We start from the raw sequence: 18,021 nt of genomic DNA on the forward strand, positions 1-18,021 counted from the left end.
TCCATTCCTCACAATAATTGGTGTAAAGCATTTATGCTGACAAGGAAACATATACACAATCTGAATATTCTTGAGACCTTCACAAAAATTTTGTTTAGATGGTATTTGGTCACTGTAAGACTTTCTAAAATATCCATATCTAATCCCCCAAACTGTTGGCGATGCTTCCACCCTGAAGGGACTTTACTCCATATTTGGTGGACTTGTCCCAGAATTAAACCTCTTTGGATTATCATATTTGACCTAATTTTTAGAATTGGAGGTATACGCCCTGAGTTTAAAGCGGATTTTGCACTACTCCACCTTTTTGGCTTAGAAATACATGGTAATCTGGAATTGATTTTGGTTCATTGTTTAATGGCAACTAAAATTCTGATTGCTAGATTTTGGAAAAATATAGACATCCCAAAAAAAGGCCAACTTAAAGCACAACTATTATACTAACTTGAGATGGAGAAGGGTTTACTCTTAAGTAATAACCTCCCTAATGAGGGACTTTGTGAGTTCTATTCTAAATTTATTGTAGATATTACAGACTGGTAATGGGACGGAATTCGGGTACTAGGCATATCAATTTCTGCATAGTTGGTATGAAAGCAAGATTAGGACAGTTTCACATAATCTCTGTGACCTTTTAGTAGATATTACAACAACTTTGTTTTTGGGCAATTTGACTTTTTTCTTTTTTTTGTGTGTGTTTTTTCTCTCCTATGTAAGACCAGTTGGATGTGTGTCTTGATTGTTAGTCATGGCCCATCTCTATCTTTTTGTGTAGATGAGGCCGTGGCTATTTTCAGCTATTATTGAATTTAATAAGGCAATTTATATTTTATGTCTAAAAAAAAAAAAAAAAAGTGGTAATCTTCATTATCTTTCATGGTTCCCTAATGTTGTTTTTTCTCTACTGAGATTTGTAGACAGATAATGGAGCTCTCAGTTATGGTGTTCGTCTTGTTCAGGTGTTGTATGACTCTTTATTACAAATTTTTTATATCTTGAGTAGGACATTGCTAATGTTGTATCACCAGCTCAAGTTGTGTACAGAAATTTGATGTTGTGGCAGTAATAATCCACCATTAGACAAATAAACATTAAATTACTAGCAATGTAGAAGTTGAAGTGCTGTTTATTTAATCTCTCATTTATTTCAATCATCACTGCCCTTGCCGTGCAGACATGTATTATCAGACAATCTTGTAAAAATCTCTCTCTCTTCCATCAATCTTTAAAACCCTGAAGAGCAATAGATAGATCATGACCACCATTACAGCTCCTCCCAGGAATCCAATAATAACACCATATAACATGTACCAGCACCACTCGGTAAGCGCTCGCTGGTAAGGTGGGCGTGGCTTTCTTTCAATAATGAGATCCCAATCCATATCCTCAAAGTTGAAAACTGTAGAAAAGAAACATTATTAAAAAATTACAGGACAGCGTGTCATAAGCACAACATTATTAAACTCTATGAGTAAAATATACAGATAAAACATCAGCTGTGTGACAGAGATAGACCGATATATATTTTATTAATTATTAATATTGTCTTTGAAGTTCTATAAAAGCCCTGGCTCCAGTGCCAAGCAGAGTTAACCAGTAGTAACCTTCACACCAAAGAGTATAGTAGGTTTGCATTCTGGCAGTAAGAAAGCGTGGAGCTGGGCAGAGAAAGTGACTGTCTCAGTAACCACGGCTTTCCCTCCCTCTCAGCCATACACCAGAAATAGCAATATAAAGTGCTAAAATACAGCTTTGGGGCTTTTCAGCAACCCACTCAAGTCTGGGCCGTCCCCTCTCGCTTAGCAAGGTCTCTGTTATTTGTTTACCATTTTGGTTTTAATTAATCTGTGAGTCTCCGCTGAAAAAAAAAATACCTTAAATCTCTAAATGTTTAATTATGTTGGGCACTCACCATCTCTCTGCCTGGCATCGATTTCAGAAAATTCTTCATTCGGAAGAAGCAGAGATGAATCCAGCATTTTTTGCTTATATTCATCAGCGTTCTTCTCAATCTCCAGAATTTTGTCCTGATTGAGATTTCTTCCAAGTTCTATTATACATATGAACGCGTTACGGCATGTATCGACATGATAAGACGTTTCATTTCTCATGATCTCAGTAAAGTTCAAATTCTATCCTGGTGTATTAGTGGAAAATCCAACTCTCTATGGATACTTTTACAGTGCTATGCTATACATGCATATGGTTTATAGAGAATGAATGGGATTAATTTTTACATTTATGAAAAACTACCTTATGAAATTCATAAACTCTGTAGTCTGAAGCATTTCATTTCAATATGTTTAATCAAAATAAGTTCACGAAGATAAAATGTGTCAGGATTGGCAGGGACACTTTAATTTCTTGAAATAAGAGGATGTATACAGAGATACTGAAGCACTGTGACCTCTAACCACTTTAACATCACAACATCTGAGATTAATACCATTTTCTACAAAATTACAACATTTATATTTACCTTTAGAAACATCAGGTCGTCCCACTTGATATAAAATAGTAGAGATCCGGTCCCAATAGACTGATTCCCCTTTTTCATCAAACCATTTCTGTAATGTTGCCAAACATTGCTCCTTGGTCACTGTGTGTAGAAAGAAGAGATACAATCAGGATTAGCTCCCAGGATTTTGCTGGTAATTCCATCAGTGGTGCTCCGTGGACATGTAAAATAATTATCTTGATATAAACAAGCCTGCCACACATTTTCATTGGAATGCTAACAGTGATCAGTAAAATCAGCTGTAAAGTGGGTGAACAATCAACTGCAATGTAAAAACATGGCTGGCATTAGCACCAGCTTCAGAATTTGGTATGGGCACCCACATTTTCCTTGACATTTTTTTTACACATTAATTATAAATCTCTAAATGAAACAAAAATCTAAAATCTGAATTGTAATATAGTTTTGTATTTATGTATGGTAAGAATGGAAATAATTTTGATGGAAGTTTATTATAATAATAATTTAAAGTATCTCATTATCTCACCCTAGTCTGAATGAATATTTCTGTAATGGTACATATGAAATGATCAGAGAACTGCAATAAATGTGTATATCGTTATAGATTTGCTGCTGTACAGTACAGAGTAGCGTTATATAAAAACATTTCTAGTAAAAAGAGATCCTGCACAAATTTTGTCAGAACAAAAACAATAACAAAGTGTGCTGATAATATATATGTGTGAATATTAATAGAATTTGTAATACAAAATAATTATACATTATCTTTCCTGATTTATTATACTTTAAAATACCCTATTTCATTAACTCTGCCCTCCAGTTACAACATTAACACATGATATAATAATTGCACAGTGAATCTACCAATCTCTCTGCGCCTGCGTCGTTTTGGAGACAGGTTTGAGACTTTCTTAACCAGATCGTCTTCAGGTCTATTGATTCTGCTGATGAAATCTTGGCATTCCTCAGGGCTAAGGAGTTCCGCTATCCTTATCACCATGTGAGGGCCAATGTCATCGGCAGCTGAAAAGGAAATAAAATCCTGTTAATTAAACAGAGTCACAAATTAATGCATCCGAGGTTACCAAGTACTTGGTGTATAAGAGTTCAGCCTTTTGTCAAGAATAAATAAAATTTCAGCAAAAATCTTGGTACATTTGTGTCAATGTTACTTTTAGAACAAACAGTCACGGATGGTGACATTAAAATTCCCTCAAAACTTCCTCAGTTTTTCGCTGCAATGGGAAATCAAGCCCTGAATACATTGGTCAAGACATTTAGATGTTGTAATAGTAATATTATAGTCATTATTGATCAAATATTTAACTCCTGGAAGTTCAATGTAATACGTATGCTATATAATGGAATTACTAAAGATTTGCCATTTATACCCAATATGTCTGCTCTTTTGATACAGCTTAGATATAACACTATCCAGAAAGGATACATTGATTATTACCTGTATCTTCACATACAACACAATTCCATAAAGGAAACAGCGCTACCAGTACAATGTACAAATCCATGTCTGAAGCTATTGAAACAATAACTGCTTTACTAGTGAGTTTAACCTCTAATGACAATCAAGGTGCATATCTCTAGTGTGACTTGACAAGCTAACTATGACATCATGGTTACTTCTTTACTGGTGATGTCAATGTCTATATCTCTAGTGTAACACAACTTTTTTTTATATTAAACTGAAAGTTGCATGCACAGATTTAAAGTGTGATTTATGTAAAGATTACTTCAATGTGCAGCACTATGCCAATTAATGCTCTGTAATAAATAATAAATTATAACAATTACTTTCATATACACTCACAAAATAAAGTGCAATTACAAGTACAACACTATAACTACCTATTATGAACAGCAAACAACAAATATGTGGCATGAATCAAACCAATATGAAATATACTGTGCTAAAAAACTTATTAAATAATACTTATGCCATCAACATACACTTTTTGGCTCAAAAATCATTAAATGAACTAGTTTAAACAAACCTAAAATGAATAATTTGTAAATAGCACAGATCATTAAAATGTAATTGTAATAATATGTTACAAAAAAAAAAAAACACCCTTGGGGTCTAGAGCAGGCTTACCCAAACTCTGGCCCTCCAGATGTTGCTGAACTACAACTCCCATGATTCTGGAGTTGTAGTTCAGCAACATATGGAAGGCCGGAGTTTGGGGAAGCCTGCTCTAGAGCATTGTTTTCCAATGTAGGGGAGCCTTGGGCAGAAGAGGAGCAGAGGGAGCCTAGGCTAGAGAAAGAGCAGGGATGGCTGGGGCAGAGGAGAAGGAGGAAGAGTCTGGGGGAGAGAAGTAGCGGGGAGAGCCTGGGGCAGATGAGAAGCAGGGGATCCTAGGTTGGACAGTGCAGAAAAAAATGTATACATTTTAAATAACAGTAACTATTTAACAACAACTATATTCATTACAACCAGTTTGCTAATATGAGGCGTGCAATTTAAGGAAAAGGGCTGCCAAGGGGTACACAAGTGAAAAAGGTTGTGAACCACTGCCCAACAGGAATCTCATTCACAAGGAAAGAGTGGTATTCGGTGCCACGCAACACTATAGAGCACTGGAGCGATCAGGTCCCTAGAGTGCGCTAAATCCCAAGTTCCGCTACATTTATCTAAATCAGAGTTTGCAGGAATCTATGATCTGCAAACTTTCTTTGTCTTAGGGATGAGCATAACCACTTAGCAAAGCTAGTGGGTATGCGGCAGCCTCCCGGAGTCAAATGCCAGAGCTGAAAACGCTTGCGCTGTGCATCTGCACAGCAACAGCATTTCAGCCAATCAGGTATCAGGAGAGCCGTGCTGAGAGCGGGAATCCTGATTGCCTCAGATTTTTAAAATTGGGAAACTGCGGATGGTTAGCACGAAGTACTAAGGATAAATATTGCCTAAAGTGTATAGGAATATAATTAAACATCTAAACACAAAATAAAACAATTCAAGTAGCCAATAGTACAGGGGAACAAAAATGTTTAATAAGTCATGAAGACATATAAGATAGACTTTAAACTTCGTATAAAACAAACAGCGGAATGAAAACAAGGCAACAATCTATAGCAATGGAAAGTATCAAATGAACACTGGAACCATTCATCATAAATTGCAACCAATTACGTTCAATAAAGAGAAAAGAAATGTAAAAAAGTCCCAGCAAACAGAATCTTTATGCAGGGAGTCCATGAGAATATCATACTGGTTTGTTGGTCTTGTCTTGGAGTACAGCTATAGTCTGTAAAAAACAAAACAGAGAACAGTTATCATTAGGCTGAATAAGCACTAGATAACCTTATGTTTTAAAAAACAAACTACCACCAGCAGGCAAAACTTAACTTAAAAGAGGGTGGGACGAGCGCTATTGCTAGGTGGTTATGCTCATCCCTAAGACAAAGTGGTCCCAAAACAAAAACCTGATGGACACCACTTACCGGTGGTTACCTTGCTTGTTACTGTTTTGTTTTGGTGACACTCTTGTTTGGGATAAGCACCTGAGCCTGCGAAATACTCTTTTTGATATCTTTTCACTTTTGTGCATTTCCTTCATACACACACTCTGCAGTGGGGATGAGAGAACACTTTGTATTTTATTGATTCATGACCTAGCAACCACATATGCCGCATCAGATTGTCATACGTCATCATCATACTTCTGTCTCACAACTTATTTCTGTATAATATATATATATATATATACAGGGCAGGACTGGGGAAACAATTCGGCCTGGGCATTTTTGAATCACAGCGGCCCACTGTAAAGGGGGTGTGTTTTGTCATCACCAATGACAAGCACACCCCCTCTCAAAGTGAACATGTTGGTTCAATGCGCAGAGCTCTGCTGAAGAGCTCTAGCATGAAATAAAGGCCCTGTATTTGTTCTATGCAGCGCAAGCAAATTTATTAACATGCTTGCGCTGTGTTTGCTTGTGACATTTCTCCAGTGTCTCCGTAAGTGGGATACCAAAGGACAAAAGTGTAAGAAAGCGTATTGTACATGTGTTTAGAGCCTGCTTGTGGGATTGAGTGTGTGTAGTTAGTTCATTAAGGTGTGGTGTTTTGTGTAAATGTCGGTTGTTGTGTTTTTTTCTGGTGTAATATGTATGGCTAGGGGCTGTAGAGAGTAGAATAACGCAACATGTGACACACACCAATAGAATACAATACAACTAAAACGCGGTCATAATGGAGTACCTCACATATATGCTCACCCATAGTTACAATGTGGTCCCTTACCCTTCCTTAGGCCTTCACCCTAGTGGCGGTTGGGTACCAGCGGATGGTGCACCTAGTTGGGGCCCTGTCAGCTGTTTGTAATCGACCTGATGGGTTTGGAAAACTGTAGAGGGCTTCCACTAATCATTAAGAATAGGGGTCCAGTCTTTAAACTGTGCAGCCCAAAGTCAGGGTGCCCTGTTGTGTACAGGGGGAGAGTATGCAGGCTTACCACACCAAGCCCTGGCTCTCCCATAGAACTAGAGGAGGTTCTAAAGGAGGTCCCAGGCACAAAGCACGGACTTTCGGGGTTCAGAGTTGGAGAACTGAGTGACACCGGAGGGGTTCCAACATTGTGGGGTGCCATAGGAGTAAAGGGAGGCTGCTGCAATGTTCCTTCTTCTGATCAAAGAACTGTATGAGTATGCAGGCTTACCACACCAAATGTAATTAGGGCCAGGAAGAAGGGGAAACACTGCTTCTTGCTGCTTCTGGGATTTTCTCTCTTTCCCTAGCAAGTCTCTGCCAAAGTAACCACTCTGTGCCTGAGTCAGGATGTAGATGCCTGCTGAAATCCTCCTTTCAGTGAGGCTTCACACTGGAACCAGAAGCTCTCACTCTGGAAACATCTTTCTCCAGCTTAGCAGGGTTCCTTCTCCTTCCTTCTCTGAACTGCCAAAAACTTCCCGCCGAAACTTAAATGGAGACCTGCATATATTCGGCCAGGTGCTGCAGGAGTTCCCCCTCTGCTGGTCACTCCATAGGAACTGCAGGATAGTTCTTAAAGCAGAAATCACTGTGTTCCAGAGGGGTTATATATATATATATATATATATAATTTTATTCTCAACGAATATTTATTTGATATACTAAATGCTTCTATTATGTTTGTTTTTACTTATCATAAGTTAGGGGATCTTCCTGACAACCCAGGCAGTCCCCTTGTAGGCAATGATGTAATCTGCAGATCTGAATCAGGTATTCGCGTTATCTTCGTGATCGCATGAAGCAGATGGGTAAGATTTGCTGCAGAGGAACTTCATTGGTTTTCAGGCAGCTTCCCACGGTCAGTTCTGGCAAGAAAGTTAAGTATGCCAACGTGTGACAGATAACATGAAATACATTCAAGGCAAATCTATGACAAAAAATATATTAAACTCTTGAAGTCAAAATTTGATCAAAGTTAACATTAATCATTGGTTATCTGCAGCAATAATAAATAACAAAACTAAGCCACATTGCTTATGGAGAACCTGAACTACACAGTTTCAAGTGTGAAGATCTATGGGTGATAAAGTAATAAAAGTGGTTATCTTTTTTTTTTCTCTATCAATCTCAATCTTCGTGTTATTAACATCACGTAAAAATTGATAAAATTTTAGTTTTAGATCACTAATTGGTTAAAGTTATCTGTTTGTGATAGGTATAGTTTTTAAGGGTGGAGAATATAATCTCCACTAACACTGTGTTTTTTATTTTGGATTTATACTAACGAGTGGCATAGTTATGCTGAGGGAATCTTCCTCCTTTGATATAATACTCTCCTACTAAGGCAAATTATATACTATATCACTTAATAACCCTCTATTTATTAGAGATGGAGAAAAAACTGTACTCTCTGCTTGGCAACAGGAGAGAGGGGTAAGAGAGATAGATGGGAAAATTCAAGAGTGTAAGGGAAGTAATATGTTCCCCCCCCCCCTTTTTTTTCCCCCATCTCCTTCTTCTCTTGTTGCCTCGCTGTTACAAAAGCCTCCGTAAATTTTACGACCCTTCCTTTGGGAATTTGTGCGATTCCCAGTTCTTGGGGGAAAAAAAAAATGTCTCCAGGATATTTTGTAATTATGATTGTTTATATGTGGTATTTTGTTGTGTGTTTTGTCTTCAATTGGTCTTACATGAGGAGATTATTGTCAAAGAGCCCTATAAAGGTCAGAATAGGTTTAAACAGATCAACTTATGGTCAGAGTGATTTCGATTAATGCCCAAGGCCTTAATTCTCCCATAAAAAGAGGTTATTTGTATAACACTCTTATTACTCAGAGAATACAAATCGGTTTTGTTCAAGAAACCCATTGGATGGGGGAGGTTAAAAAACTGTGGTCTTATAAGAAATATCCAACTATTTACTCTGCTACCTTACAAGGGAAAAAAAAAATGTGGGGTTTCTATAATCTTTTCTAATGAAGTTTCCTTTGAATGCTATTATAGCCATTCTGATCCGGAAGGGAGATTAATTATTTTAGTCGGTCAATTAAATGGGTTAGATTACACACTAGTTAATGTGTACTTACCCAATAAAGATCTGATCAAAACCCTGAGTAAAATTTTGAGGTTGCTGGAACAAGTTAAAAAAGGCAGAATTTTGATTGCTGGTGACTTTAACTGTATTTGTGACACCTTATTGGTTAAACAATTATCTAAGAATCAGCAGATAGATAAATCCCTGAAACGGCAGGCAGCATTACTTAGTAGGACAATAAAGAAAGCGGAGCTATTTGATTGTTGGAGACTTTTCCATCCTAATGAAAAGAACTATACGCATAGATCTATCCCCCATTGTTCAGCAGCTAGGATAGACCTGATTTTAGGTAATTTGGACCTAGTCAAGGGCGATCTCTAAAATTTCTATTGTGGAAAATACTTGGTCTGATCATGATATGATAATTGCTGAGCTGGTGATGACCAATATTAGATCTCCTCCGATATGGAGACTTGCGGACTACTTATTGAAAAACAAAGCTAATATCGACTATATAGATAATTTAATTGATCTATTTATTAAAGAAAACTCATCTGATGAGATTTCTAAAGAATGTCTTTGGTGTTCTTGCAAAGCAGTCATTAGAGGATATTGGATCAAACTAGCAAGTCAGCAGAGAAAAAACTTAAATAATACTCTGTCCGACCTTTATATTGAATTTTACAATCTTTCTAAATCCAACAAACAATCCTATTCTGACCAGAGAGCTCTTTCTATTACTCGCTGTCAAGAAAAAATTAATGCTCATATTAAGATTATGATAGAGGGCAACATTAACAAGCTCAATATTAAATACTATTATAAGAACAACAGAGTGGATTCTATTCTTTCTAATAAGTACAAAAAAAGAGTGGCTGATCAAAAGATCTCTAAATTGGTAGATGGAAACAAGTGTATTTACAAGCCAGATGACATTGCTGAAAAATTTAGATCTTTCTATGTGAGCCTATATAATTTGAATACATCTCCTGACATAGCTAAGATGGAGATCTATCTGAAAAATTCTAAGCTACCGGAATTGTCTAACGATCAGAAGGCCATGCTAAATAAAATCATTTCACAGAGCGAAGTAGAAGCAGCAATAAATAACCTTGCAAACAATAAAGCTCCGGGCCCGGATGACTTTACGAACCTTTTTTTTAAGATCTTTAGAAAACAATTAATTCCGCTCCTAACTGATACCTTTAACAAAATGGCGTTCAAAGGCTCGGTATCTCCTGAGCTACTAAGGGCACATATCACTCCTATTTTGAAACAGGGAAAATCGCCCTCTGATGTGACCAATTATCGCCCTATTTCTTTAGTCAATGTTGACGCCAAACTTTATGCTGCAATATTGGCCGAACGGCTGAAAAAAGTCCTACCATCTCTGATCCATGATGATCAGATAGGGTTTATAACGGGACGTTATTCTTCTACTAATACTCGTAGGGTGTTCAATCTATTGGATTGGGCCAGACAGGAAGGAACTCCCCTCCTGACCCTGTCGGTAGATGCTGAGAAAGCCTTTGACAGGGTCGGGTGGGAATTTATGAAGAGAACTCTTTCTCAGTTTGGCTTCGAAGGGTGGTTTTTGACCGCTGTAGGTTCTTTATTGTCACGTTCACATAGAGTTTGATGGAGCTCAACTGCAGATTTCTGATTAATTAGATGTGAATGTGAGAAGTTGAGGAAATAAAGAGATGACAGTTCACCAGGGAGTTAACTGATACTGTGTCTTTAATATAATTGATTGAAGAAACATAGGTACTGTATCTTTAAATGGTTCAGGATTGTTGAGTGGATTCTTAGATTTACTATACAATTGAATTGCAGCAATAAAATGAAGGAAGGCAATGCAGATTAACTTGCAGAGATTTGAATTAGATTAATTGATAGAAAACATCTCATATGGTGGTGGAAAGGTTAATGAATAGAAATTTCTCCTTTAACGATAGGAGAATGTGTGAGCAGGCTGAAGCTTGAGAGCTCAGTAGTCAGGGGAAAGTTTGTATAATGCAGTGAGTTAACTTAGCTTCCAGAGGAATTGAAGTTGGTCCCAGAGTGCCCTCCGGGGTGGTTCCGTGGAGAGAGGTCGAGAGGAGTCAAGTGCTAGCCGTGGTCGAGGAAGGAGAAGGAGGTTAGTCGATAACGAGTCCGGTTCGGTACACAGGTAAGTTTGTAGAGTAGAGTTGCAGCCGGTTTAATTCCGCGGTACGCTGTTCATTAATCCAGCGTCTGTTGCCTGGCGCGGTCGCATTATGTAGCGCAATGAGACCGCGTCAGAGAGGGGGTGTGGCTACAGTCCGTCAACCCGGAAGAGACAGGAATTACAGGTAACGGCCATGACAGTATCCCCTCTGTAACGAGCACCCACCAGGTGCTATCCACGTGGTTTGGATGGATAATGTTTGTGGAATGCTGTACGCAGCCTATCAGCATGAATCACAGAGGAATCCTCCCATGAATCTTCATCAACTCCATAACCCTTCCATCTAATGAGGTACTGTAGAGAGCCACGATGGATCCTTGAATCAAGAATTTTTTGGACCTCTTATTCCTCAGTACCATGTACCAGGATAGGATCAGGAGAAGTGATTACATTTCTTTGAAAAGGATCAGGATGATAGGGCTTGAGCAAGGACACATGAAAGACGGGGTGAAGCTTAAAAGTAGGTGGAAGCTTCAATTTCACAACATTAGAGTTTATGATAGACAATATTTGAAAAGGACCAAGAAACAGGGAACTCAACTTCTTCGAGGGACGGTTGGTGGAGATGTTTTTTGAGGAGAGCCAGACAAAATCGCCAACTTTATAAGTAGGGGAAGGTTGTCTCTTAGCATCAAAAAAAATTTCTGGTTAGAAGATGCCACTTCAAGATTTTCATGTAGCTGTCGAAATAAGGAGGACATATGAAAGATTTGATCGGAGACAGTGGGGTTAGATGAAGGAATAATTTGAGAAGGAAATGAGGAGGGATGAAATCCATAATTGGAGAAGAAGGGAGTCATTTTGCTACTTGTATGAACTGAGTTGTTATAAGCAAATTCGGCCATAGGTAACCACGTCATCCAATCATCCTGTAGGTGGGAACAATAGCAACGTAAATACTGTTCCAGGCATTGGTTAACTCTTTCAGTTTGCCCGTTGGTTTGAGGATGATAAGCGGAAGATAGTTTACGTTGGATACGAAGAGAAGTACATAATGCATTCCAGAATTTGGAGGTAAACTGGGTTCCGCGATCCGATATGATTTCATCTGGGAGTTCATGAAGTTTTTCAATGTTATCGAGAAATGTTTTTGAAAGTTCTGATGATGAAGGTAATTTCTTCAAAGGAATTAAATGGGACATCTTTGTGAATCGGTCTACTACTACTAAAATGGTAGAATGGTGTTGAGAAGGGGGAAGTTCCACCAGGAAGTCCATAGAGATGGATTGCCAAGGTCTCTCTGGAACTGGTAGGTTCATCAACTGACCAAAGGGTTGATGATGGTCAGATTTGGATCTTTGACAGGTTGAACAATTTTTCACGTAGGATTCGATGGTGCTGTCCTGACGCGGCCACCAATAATATATTTTGGATAATTTGAGGGTCTTTTTTATACCTGGATGACCTGCCAGAGGAGAGTCATGAATGAATTCAAGTATTTTATTCCTAAATGGGGGAGGAATGTAAATTATATCATGAAAATAATAGAGACCGTCCTTCAGTGATAATTTAGTTGATTTAGGAAGGTCAAGAGCATCTGGATGAAGACCTTTTATGTCATCTATAAGGGATGTGACAATTCCGATGACTGTATGAGGGTTTTCTACTTCAGGTTCTTGATGAATTCTGGAAAGGGCATCCGCCTTTTTGTTCCTTGCCCCAGGTCTAAAAACGATTTGAAAATTAAACCGGGAGAAAAAGAGGTTCCATCTTACTTGTCTCGCAGATAGAGTTTTGTTGGAGTGAAGATATTCAAGGTTTTTATGGTCCGTATAAACTATTATAGGAGTTTGTGTTCCTTCTAGAAGATGTCGCCAGTTTTCTAAAGCTGATTTTATGCTTAATAATTCTTTTTCTCCTATAGGGTAATTCTTTTCAGCCGGAGACATGGGACGGGAAAAAAAGGCAACAGGATGAAGAGGATCTTGAGGAGTTTTGTGTTGGGAGAGGACAGCTCCGAGAGCAGTTTCTGAAGCATCTGTTTCAAGGACATATAGACAAGTGGGATCAGGAAGTTGAAGGATAGGAGCAGTTGTAAACCTTCTTTTCAATTCATCGAAAGCCTTTTGGGCCTTTTCATTCCAATTGAAAGCATGTTTTTTGCTGTTAAGTGAATTAAGAGAATGAGTTACATCAGAGTAATTTTTAATGAATTTTCTGTAGAAGTTAGCAAAGCCCAAGAACCGTTGTAATTCTTTTACGTTAGAAGGAATGGGCCAGTTGAGGATACAACTGATTTTTTTTTTTTTTTATTCTTTATTTTTGAATTCGACAGAGAAAGGCAATAGCAATAATCAAGCAACAATGGGGCTTGCGCAGAAGCCAGACTCAGGACATGGCAATCACTTATACATAAGTAACAACGTTATGCGGCAGTACACATCCTATGTCGACTTTTATTACTCCACTTTTAATATAAGAAAACACATGTTATCATTTCTCTATGCCTAGTCGTCTGGTATTGCAAATGTACTGTAACCATTTAACTTACGCAGCAGCCAGCTCTTCTGCGCGTAGTCTGTATAAATTTGTACGCAAACCTATCCTGGCCTAATGGCAATCCCCCTCACGACCCGGTCCTGGATCGTTCATGGGTTGCCTCCCTGTCGAGAACATTTTTAAACTTTTATTCAAGCCCTGCATGAGGATTGTCAAATCTCTGTGACACCCAGTCAGGGTAGCCAAACGATTCCACTGTACCGTCCAATCCGTCAAACAGGCTAGCGAGAAGAGAAAAAAAGAGAGAAAAAAAAGGAAAGAAGAGAATGCGAGAAAAAGGAGAAAAGAGGAAAAAGTCCAGATAGAGGATAAGAAGAAAAAAGGGGGGAAGAGGGTGGGGTGGGAGGGAGTCCCCCTCATAGAAAAGATGAGGAAGTTGAGAGGTACGAGACAAGGACGAACCCACTTCTGTCGGAGAGTGTCCCTTAAAGGATGCTTAAAGAAGAATGGGGGGGAGGAGGAGGAGGGAGAAGGGGGATACCACTGAACAATGATCAGAAATGAGAAAAACACGGTCCCCACCTTCGTCCGCACCCAGTCAAATAGCCACGGGCCTATTTACTAGCCTATTCTATCAGCCAGAGCGCAATTGTCCCAAGGTTCCCATAGTTTCAGGAATCTCTCCACAGATCCCTTCACCCTGGCCGTCAGGTCATCCATAATCCTGCAGTCCTTTATTTTGGGTACTATGGTTTGGATATCAGGGCCTTCCGGCGACAGCCACGCCGTGGCTATTGCCCTGCGAGCACTTAGGGTCACTTTGTGTATTAATGCCTGTTCTCGTTTGGACCAGCCCTCAACAGATCTGTTAAGCAGATAGGTCCACGGATTCAGGGGCAGTGGCCTGCCAAACCCGTATCAGTATATCTTTGACTGCTGTCCAAAAGGCCTGAACTTTTGGGCACTCCCACCACATATGTAGATAAGTGCCGCGCATGCCACATCCTCTCCAACAATTGTCAGTTTCCGTTTTGTGCATATGGTAAAGTTGTATAGGGGTGGTATACCATCGCAGCATGGTCTTCCAGGATTGTTCCTGAAAAGTGGTGCATATGGAGGCCTTAGAGTTTGCCTCCCAGATTTCTTGCCATTCAATGCCTACGAGCACTTCTCCCAATTCAGATTCCCATTTATCTGTGTACGGTAAGTTTCCCCATTCCTTGTTCTTCTCGCTTAGGTGGGCGTATAAGAGCGTAATCGATCCCTTGGGAGTTACCCCTTGTAGGCACATTGATTCATAAAATGTCATCTGTTTCATAGCTGCCGCTTTTATGTGTGCTTGTCTTGCATAGTCCCGGATTTGAAGATACCTAAAGAAATCTGCGGGGGTCATGTGGGAGTCCTGTTGGAGGTCTGTGAATTGAATTATGGTTCCGTTCCGGTATAGCTGGTGAATCCTCTGTAGTCCAGTTTTTTCTATTCGTTTAAATTCCAGAGGTGCCATTCCTGGAGGAAAATCGCGGTTCCGCAGTATTGGAGTGAGAGGGGACGGTGTGGATGCGAGAGAGTATCTGGTTCTGCTACGGTCCCAAATGTGAATAGAGTTAAGAACCGCCGGGCACGTCGTCCGTATGATAGGTCTGCTGTCTTTAGAGGCCCACATGGCGAATTGGGGGACGTCGGATCCAACCATCATGGACTCTATGTCCACCCATCTCCTCTCGGCGGGTGGTGAGTGCCACATCGCAATCTGCGTCAGTTGAGCAGCCAGGTAATATAAGTATAGGTTTGGGAGACCAAGCCCGCCTCTATCTTTGCGTCTGTAAAGCACCTGTCTGGCTATCCTGTGCCTCTTGTTGTGCCAAACAAAATCTCCTATTGCCTTTTGTAGCGGAGCCAGCTGTGATTTAGCGACCTGTATCGGCAGGGCCTGAAACAGGAACAGGATGCGCGGTAGTATGTTCATTTTCACCGCGTTTACCCGTCCTATCCATGATATTGGTTTGTCGTCCCATCTTTCCAGGTCGGAGATCAAAGATCTGAGCATGGGAGTATAATTAGCCGCGTATAAGCGTCCGCTGTCCGCGGTCAGATGAATCCCTAAATAGGTCAGCGACCCTGTTTCGATCCTGATCTTATAGGCCTCCCTTATCCGCCCCACTGCTTCCTCTGGAATTCCTATCGGTAAGGCGCTTGACTTTTGCATATTGGCCTTATAGCCTGAGTAGGTCCCGTACTCTGTTATTACGTTCCGCAAGGTTGACATCGATTCCTCTGGGTTTGTTAGCGTCAAAAGAATATCATCCGCATATGCTGAAACGGTAAATTCTTCTCCCCCCACCGCAACCCCGCTGATCCCAGGGTCACGACGTATAGCCTGCAGTAGAGGTTCCAGTGCTAAGGTAAAAAGTAGGGGAGATAAGGGGCACCCCTGCCTTGTCCCGTTAAAGAGTCGAAAAGGAGACAATGGGGCACCTGTAATCTGTATTTGGGCTCTCACGTTGTGGTACATCGCTTGTGTCATCGCTATGTATTCACCAGGGAAGCCCAAGTGCTTCATAACCGTAAACAGAAATCGCCATCTGACCCTGTCGAAGGCTTTCTCAGCGTCAATAGACACCACGAGCGTTGGGGCAGCTACAGCTGTCTGTTTCCATATTAAATCGATATTCCTCCTGGTGTTTTCAAACAGCTGCCTGCCCCGTATAAAGCCTACCTGGTCTGCGTGGATAATCGAGGTCAGAAGTGGGTTTAACCTATCCGCTTGTATCCGAGCTAATATTTTCAGATCATGGTTGATCAGAGATATGGGTCTAAAATTCTCAGGATATAGGGGGTCCTTGTTCGGTTTGGGCAGTAAGATTATGGTAGCCAAGGTCATATCAGATTGTAATTGTCCCCCCTCTCGCAAGTCCGCAAAGAGACGTACCATCTGTGGGGTCAGTTCCTCCCTAAAGGCCTTGTAGTAGGCTCCATCGAAGCCATCAGGACCCGGTGCCTTATTGCCTTTCAGATTAGAAATGGCCTTGTCTATCTCTACCTCCGTGACTTCCATGGTCAGGCTAGATGCTGCCTCCCTAGTCAGTTTGGCCATCCCCAATCCGTTGAGATAAGTGAGAATGTTTCGTTCTTCCTCCAGCTCAGACAGCGTACTCTCTGGTGTGTGGTTGTATAGTCGCTTATAGAAATCTTCGGGGGGGCGGAGCTAAGCGGAGCTCCGAGGCAGACGCATCTCCAAACAGCTCCGTGTTAAAACACGGCAAAACTAAACTTTATTACCGCAAAACTTGCTAAAATCGGTGTAGACTCACCACCGATGAGAGAGGGAAGTACCAGCGAGCAAACGGATGCCCTTCACTTTCCCCACGCACGCCAAAACCAGGCGCCGAGGCTTTCGGACCTACCACGTGGAAAGCCTGCGGCCGACCATCGACCCCTACTGGAGCGGAACGAGCCCAGAGGGAAACGCCCGCACAGAATACTGCAGACAAACCCCTCCAGACGGCGACATGGTACGCAAAACGCAGAAGGAGACCCAGTCTGCACCTAAGGAGGGCCAAGACATCGGCCAACTACTCACTCAGAAGCCCAAAGGGGCGCCACAGCCCGGCCCTGCAACAACCACAGACTCACCAGCAGGGACCCCCTCCACGCCGGAGACCGCGGCGATACCCGATGGGAATGCACCGTCCACCAAACAGGACATACACAACCTGCTGGTACACATACAGCAAATGTTTGCGGCAGAACTTAAAACTGTACGTGCAGAAGTACAGGCGGTTACTAACAGGGTCCAAACGACAGAAGAGGCCCTCACTGATCTGAAAAAGGATTTGGCCACCATCAATGATACCGTACAACACCTACAAACGGCTCAAGCTCACCAAGGTGTCAAATTGGCCTACCTGGAGGACAGAGAACGGAACAGGAACATCAAGATCCGCGGAGTGGCGGAGGCCCTTTCACCCGAGGAGCTTCCCCACTTCATCAGGCGCCTAGTCTCCACCGTTATGTCCACAAAACACGCTAAACAACTCAACTTTGACGGCATGTACCGCATTGCCAAATCATCGCAGGCACCGGCTGCGGCCACCCGGGACATTATTTTACGCTGCCAAACTCAAGCCGACAAACAACAGCTCCTCAATGCAGTAAAGGGCAAGACCCCTCTACAATTCGAGTCACACACGCTCACGTTCTTCCAGGACCTGAGCAGGGCCACACTACTGTGGCGCAAATCGATGCAGCCGATTACAAAGACACTGCAAGATGCTGGCCTCCCCTACAGGTGGTCGTTCCCTAGAGCTCTGGTGTCACCCGAGATGGAAAGATTTTCAGGGCCCAAGACCCCACAGAAGGAACTGCTTTCCTCCAGGCGCTCGGAATACAAGGCCAAAGTACAACGACGG

The 18,021-nt window shown here is 41.1% G+C and overlaps 1 protein-coding gene across 1 annotated transcript; it reads right to left on the reverse strand.

The window, feature by feature from the left end:
• Positions 1-1,169: 1,169 nt before the first annotated feature.
• Positions 1,170-4,005, reverse strand: LOC134603014 (transmembrane and death domain protein 1-like). Its single transcript, XM_063448626.1, has 5 exons — positions 3,939-4,005; positions 3,344-3,502; positions 2,480-2,599; positions 1,913-2,050; positions 1,170-1,399 (listed from the first exon to the last, which is right to left on the reverse strand). Exons 1-5 carry the CDS (start codon positions 4,003-4,005, stop codon positions 1,185-1,187), a joined length of 699 nt encoding a protein of 232 aa, XP_063304696.1. The 3' UTR covers positions 1,170-1,184.
• Between the last annotated feature and the right edge of the window lie 14,016 nt (positions 4,006-18,021).

This window comes from Pelobates fuscus, chromosome 1 (assembly GCF_036172605.1).
Source record: "Pelobates fuscus isolate aPelFus1 chromosome 1, aPelFus1.pri, whole genome shotgun sequence".
NCBI lineage: Eukaryota > Metazoa > Chordata > Amphibia > Anura > Pelobatidae > Pelobates > Pelobates fuscus.

Excerpts from the sequence above, each read along its gene's own strand:
- LOC134603014 (XM_063448626.1), bottom strand. The coding sequence starts at position 4,005 with ATGGATTTGTACATTGTACTGGTAGCGCTGTTTCCTTTATGGAATTGT. Across the intron at positions 3,503-3,938 it reads TGTTGTATGTGAAGATACAG|CTGCCGATGACATTGGCCCT; the intron begins GTAATAATCAAT and ends TTTCCTTTTCAG. Across the intron at positions 2,600-3,343 it reads ACGCAGGCGCAGAGAGATTG|TGACCAAGGAGCAATGTTTG; the intron begins GTAGATTCACTG and ends TTCTACACACAG.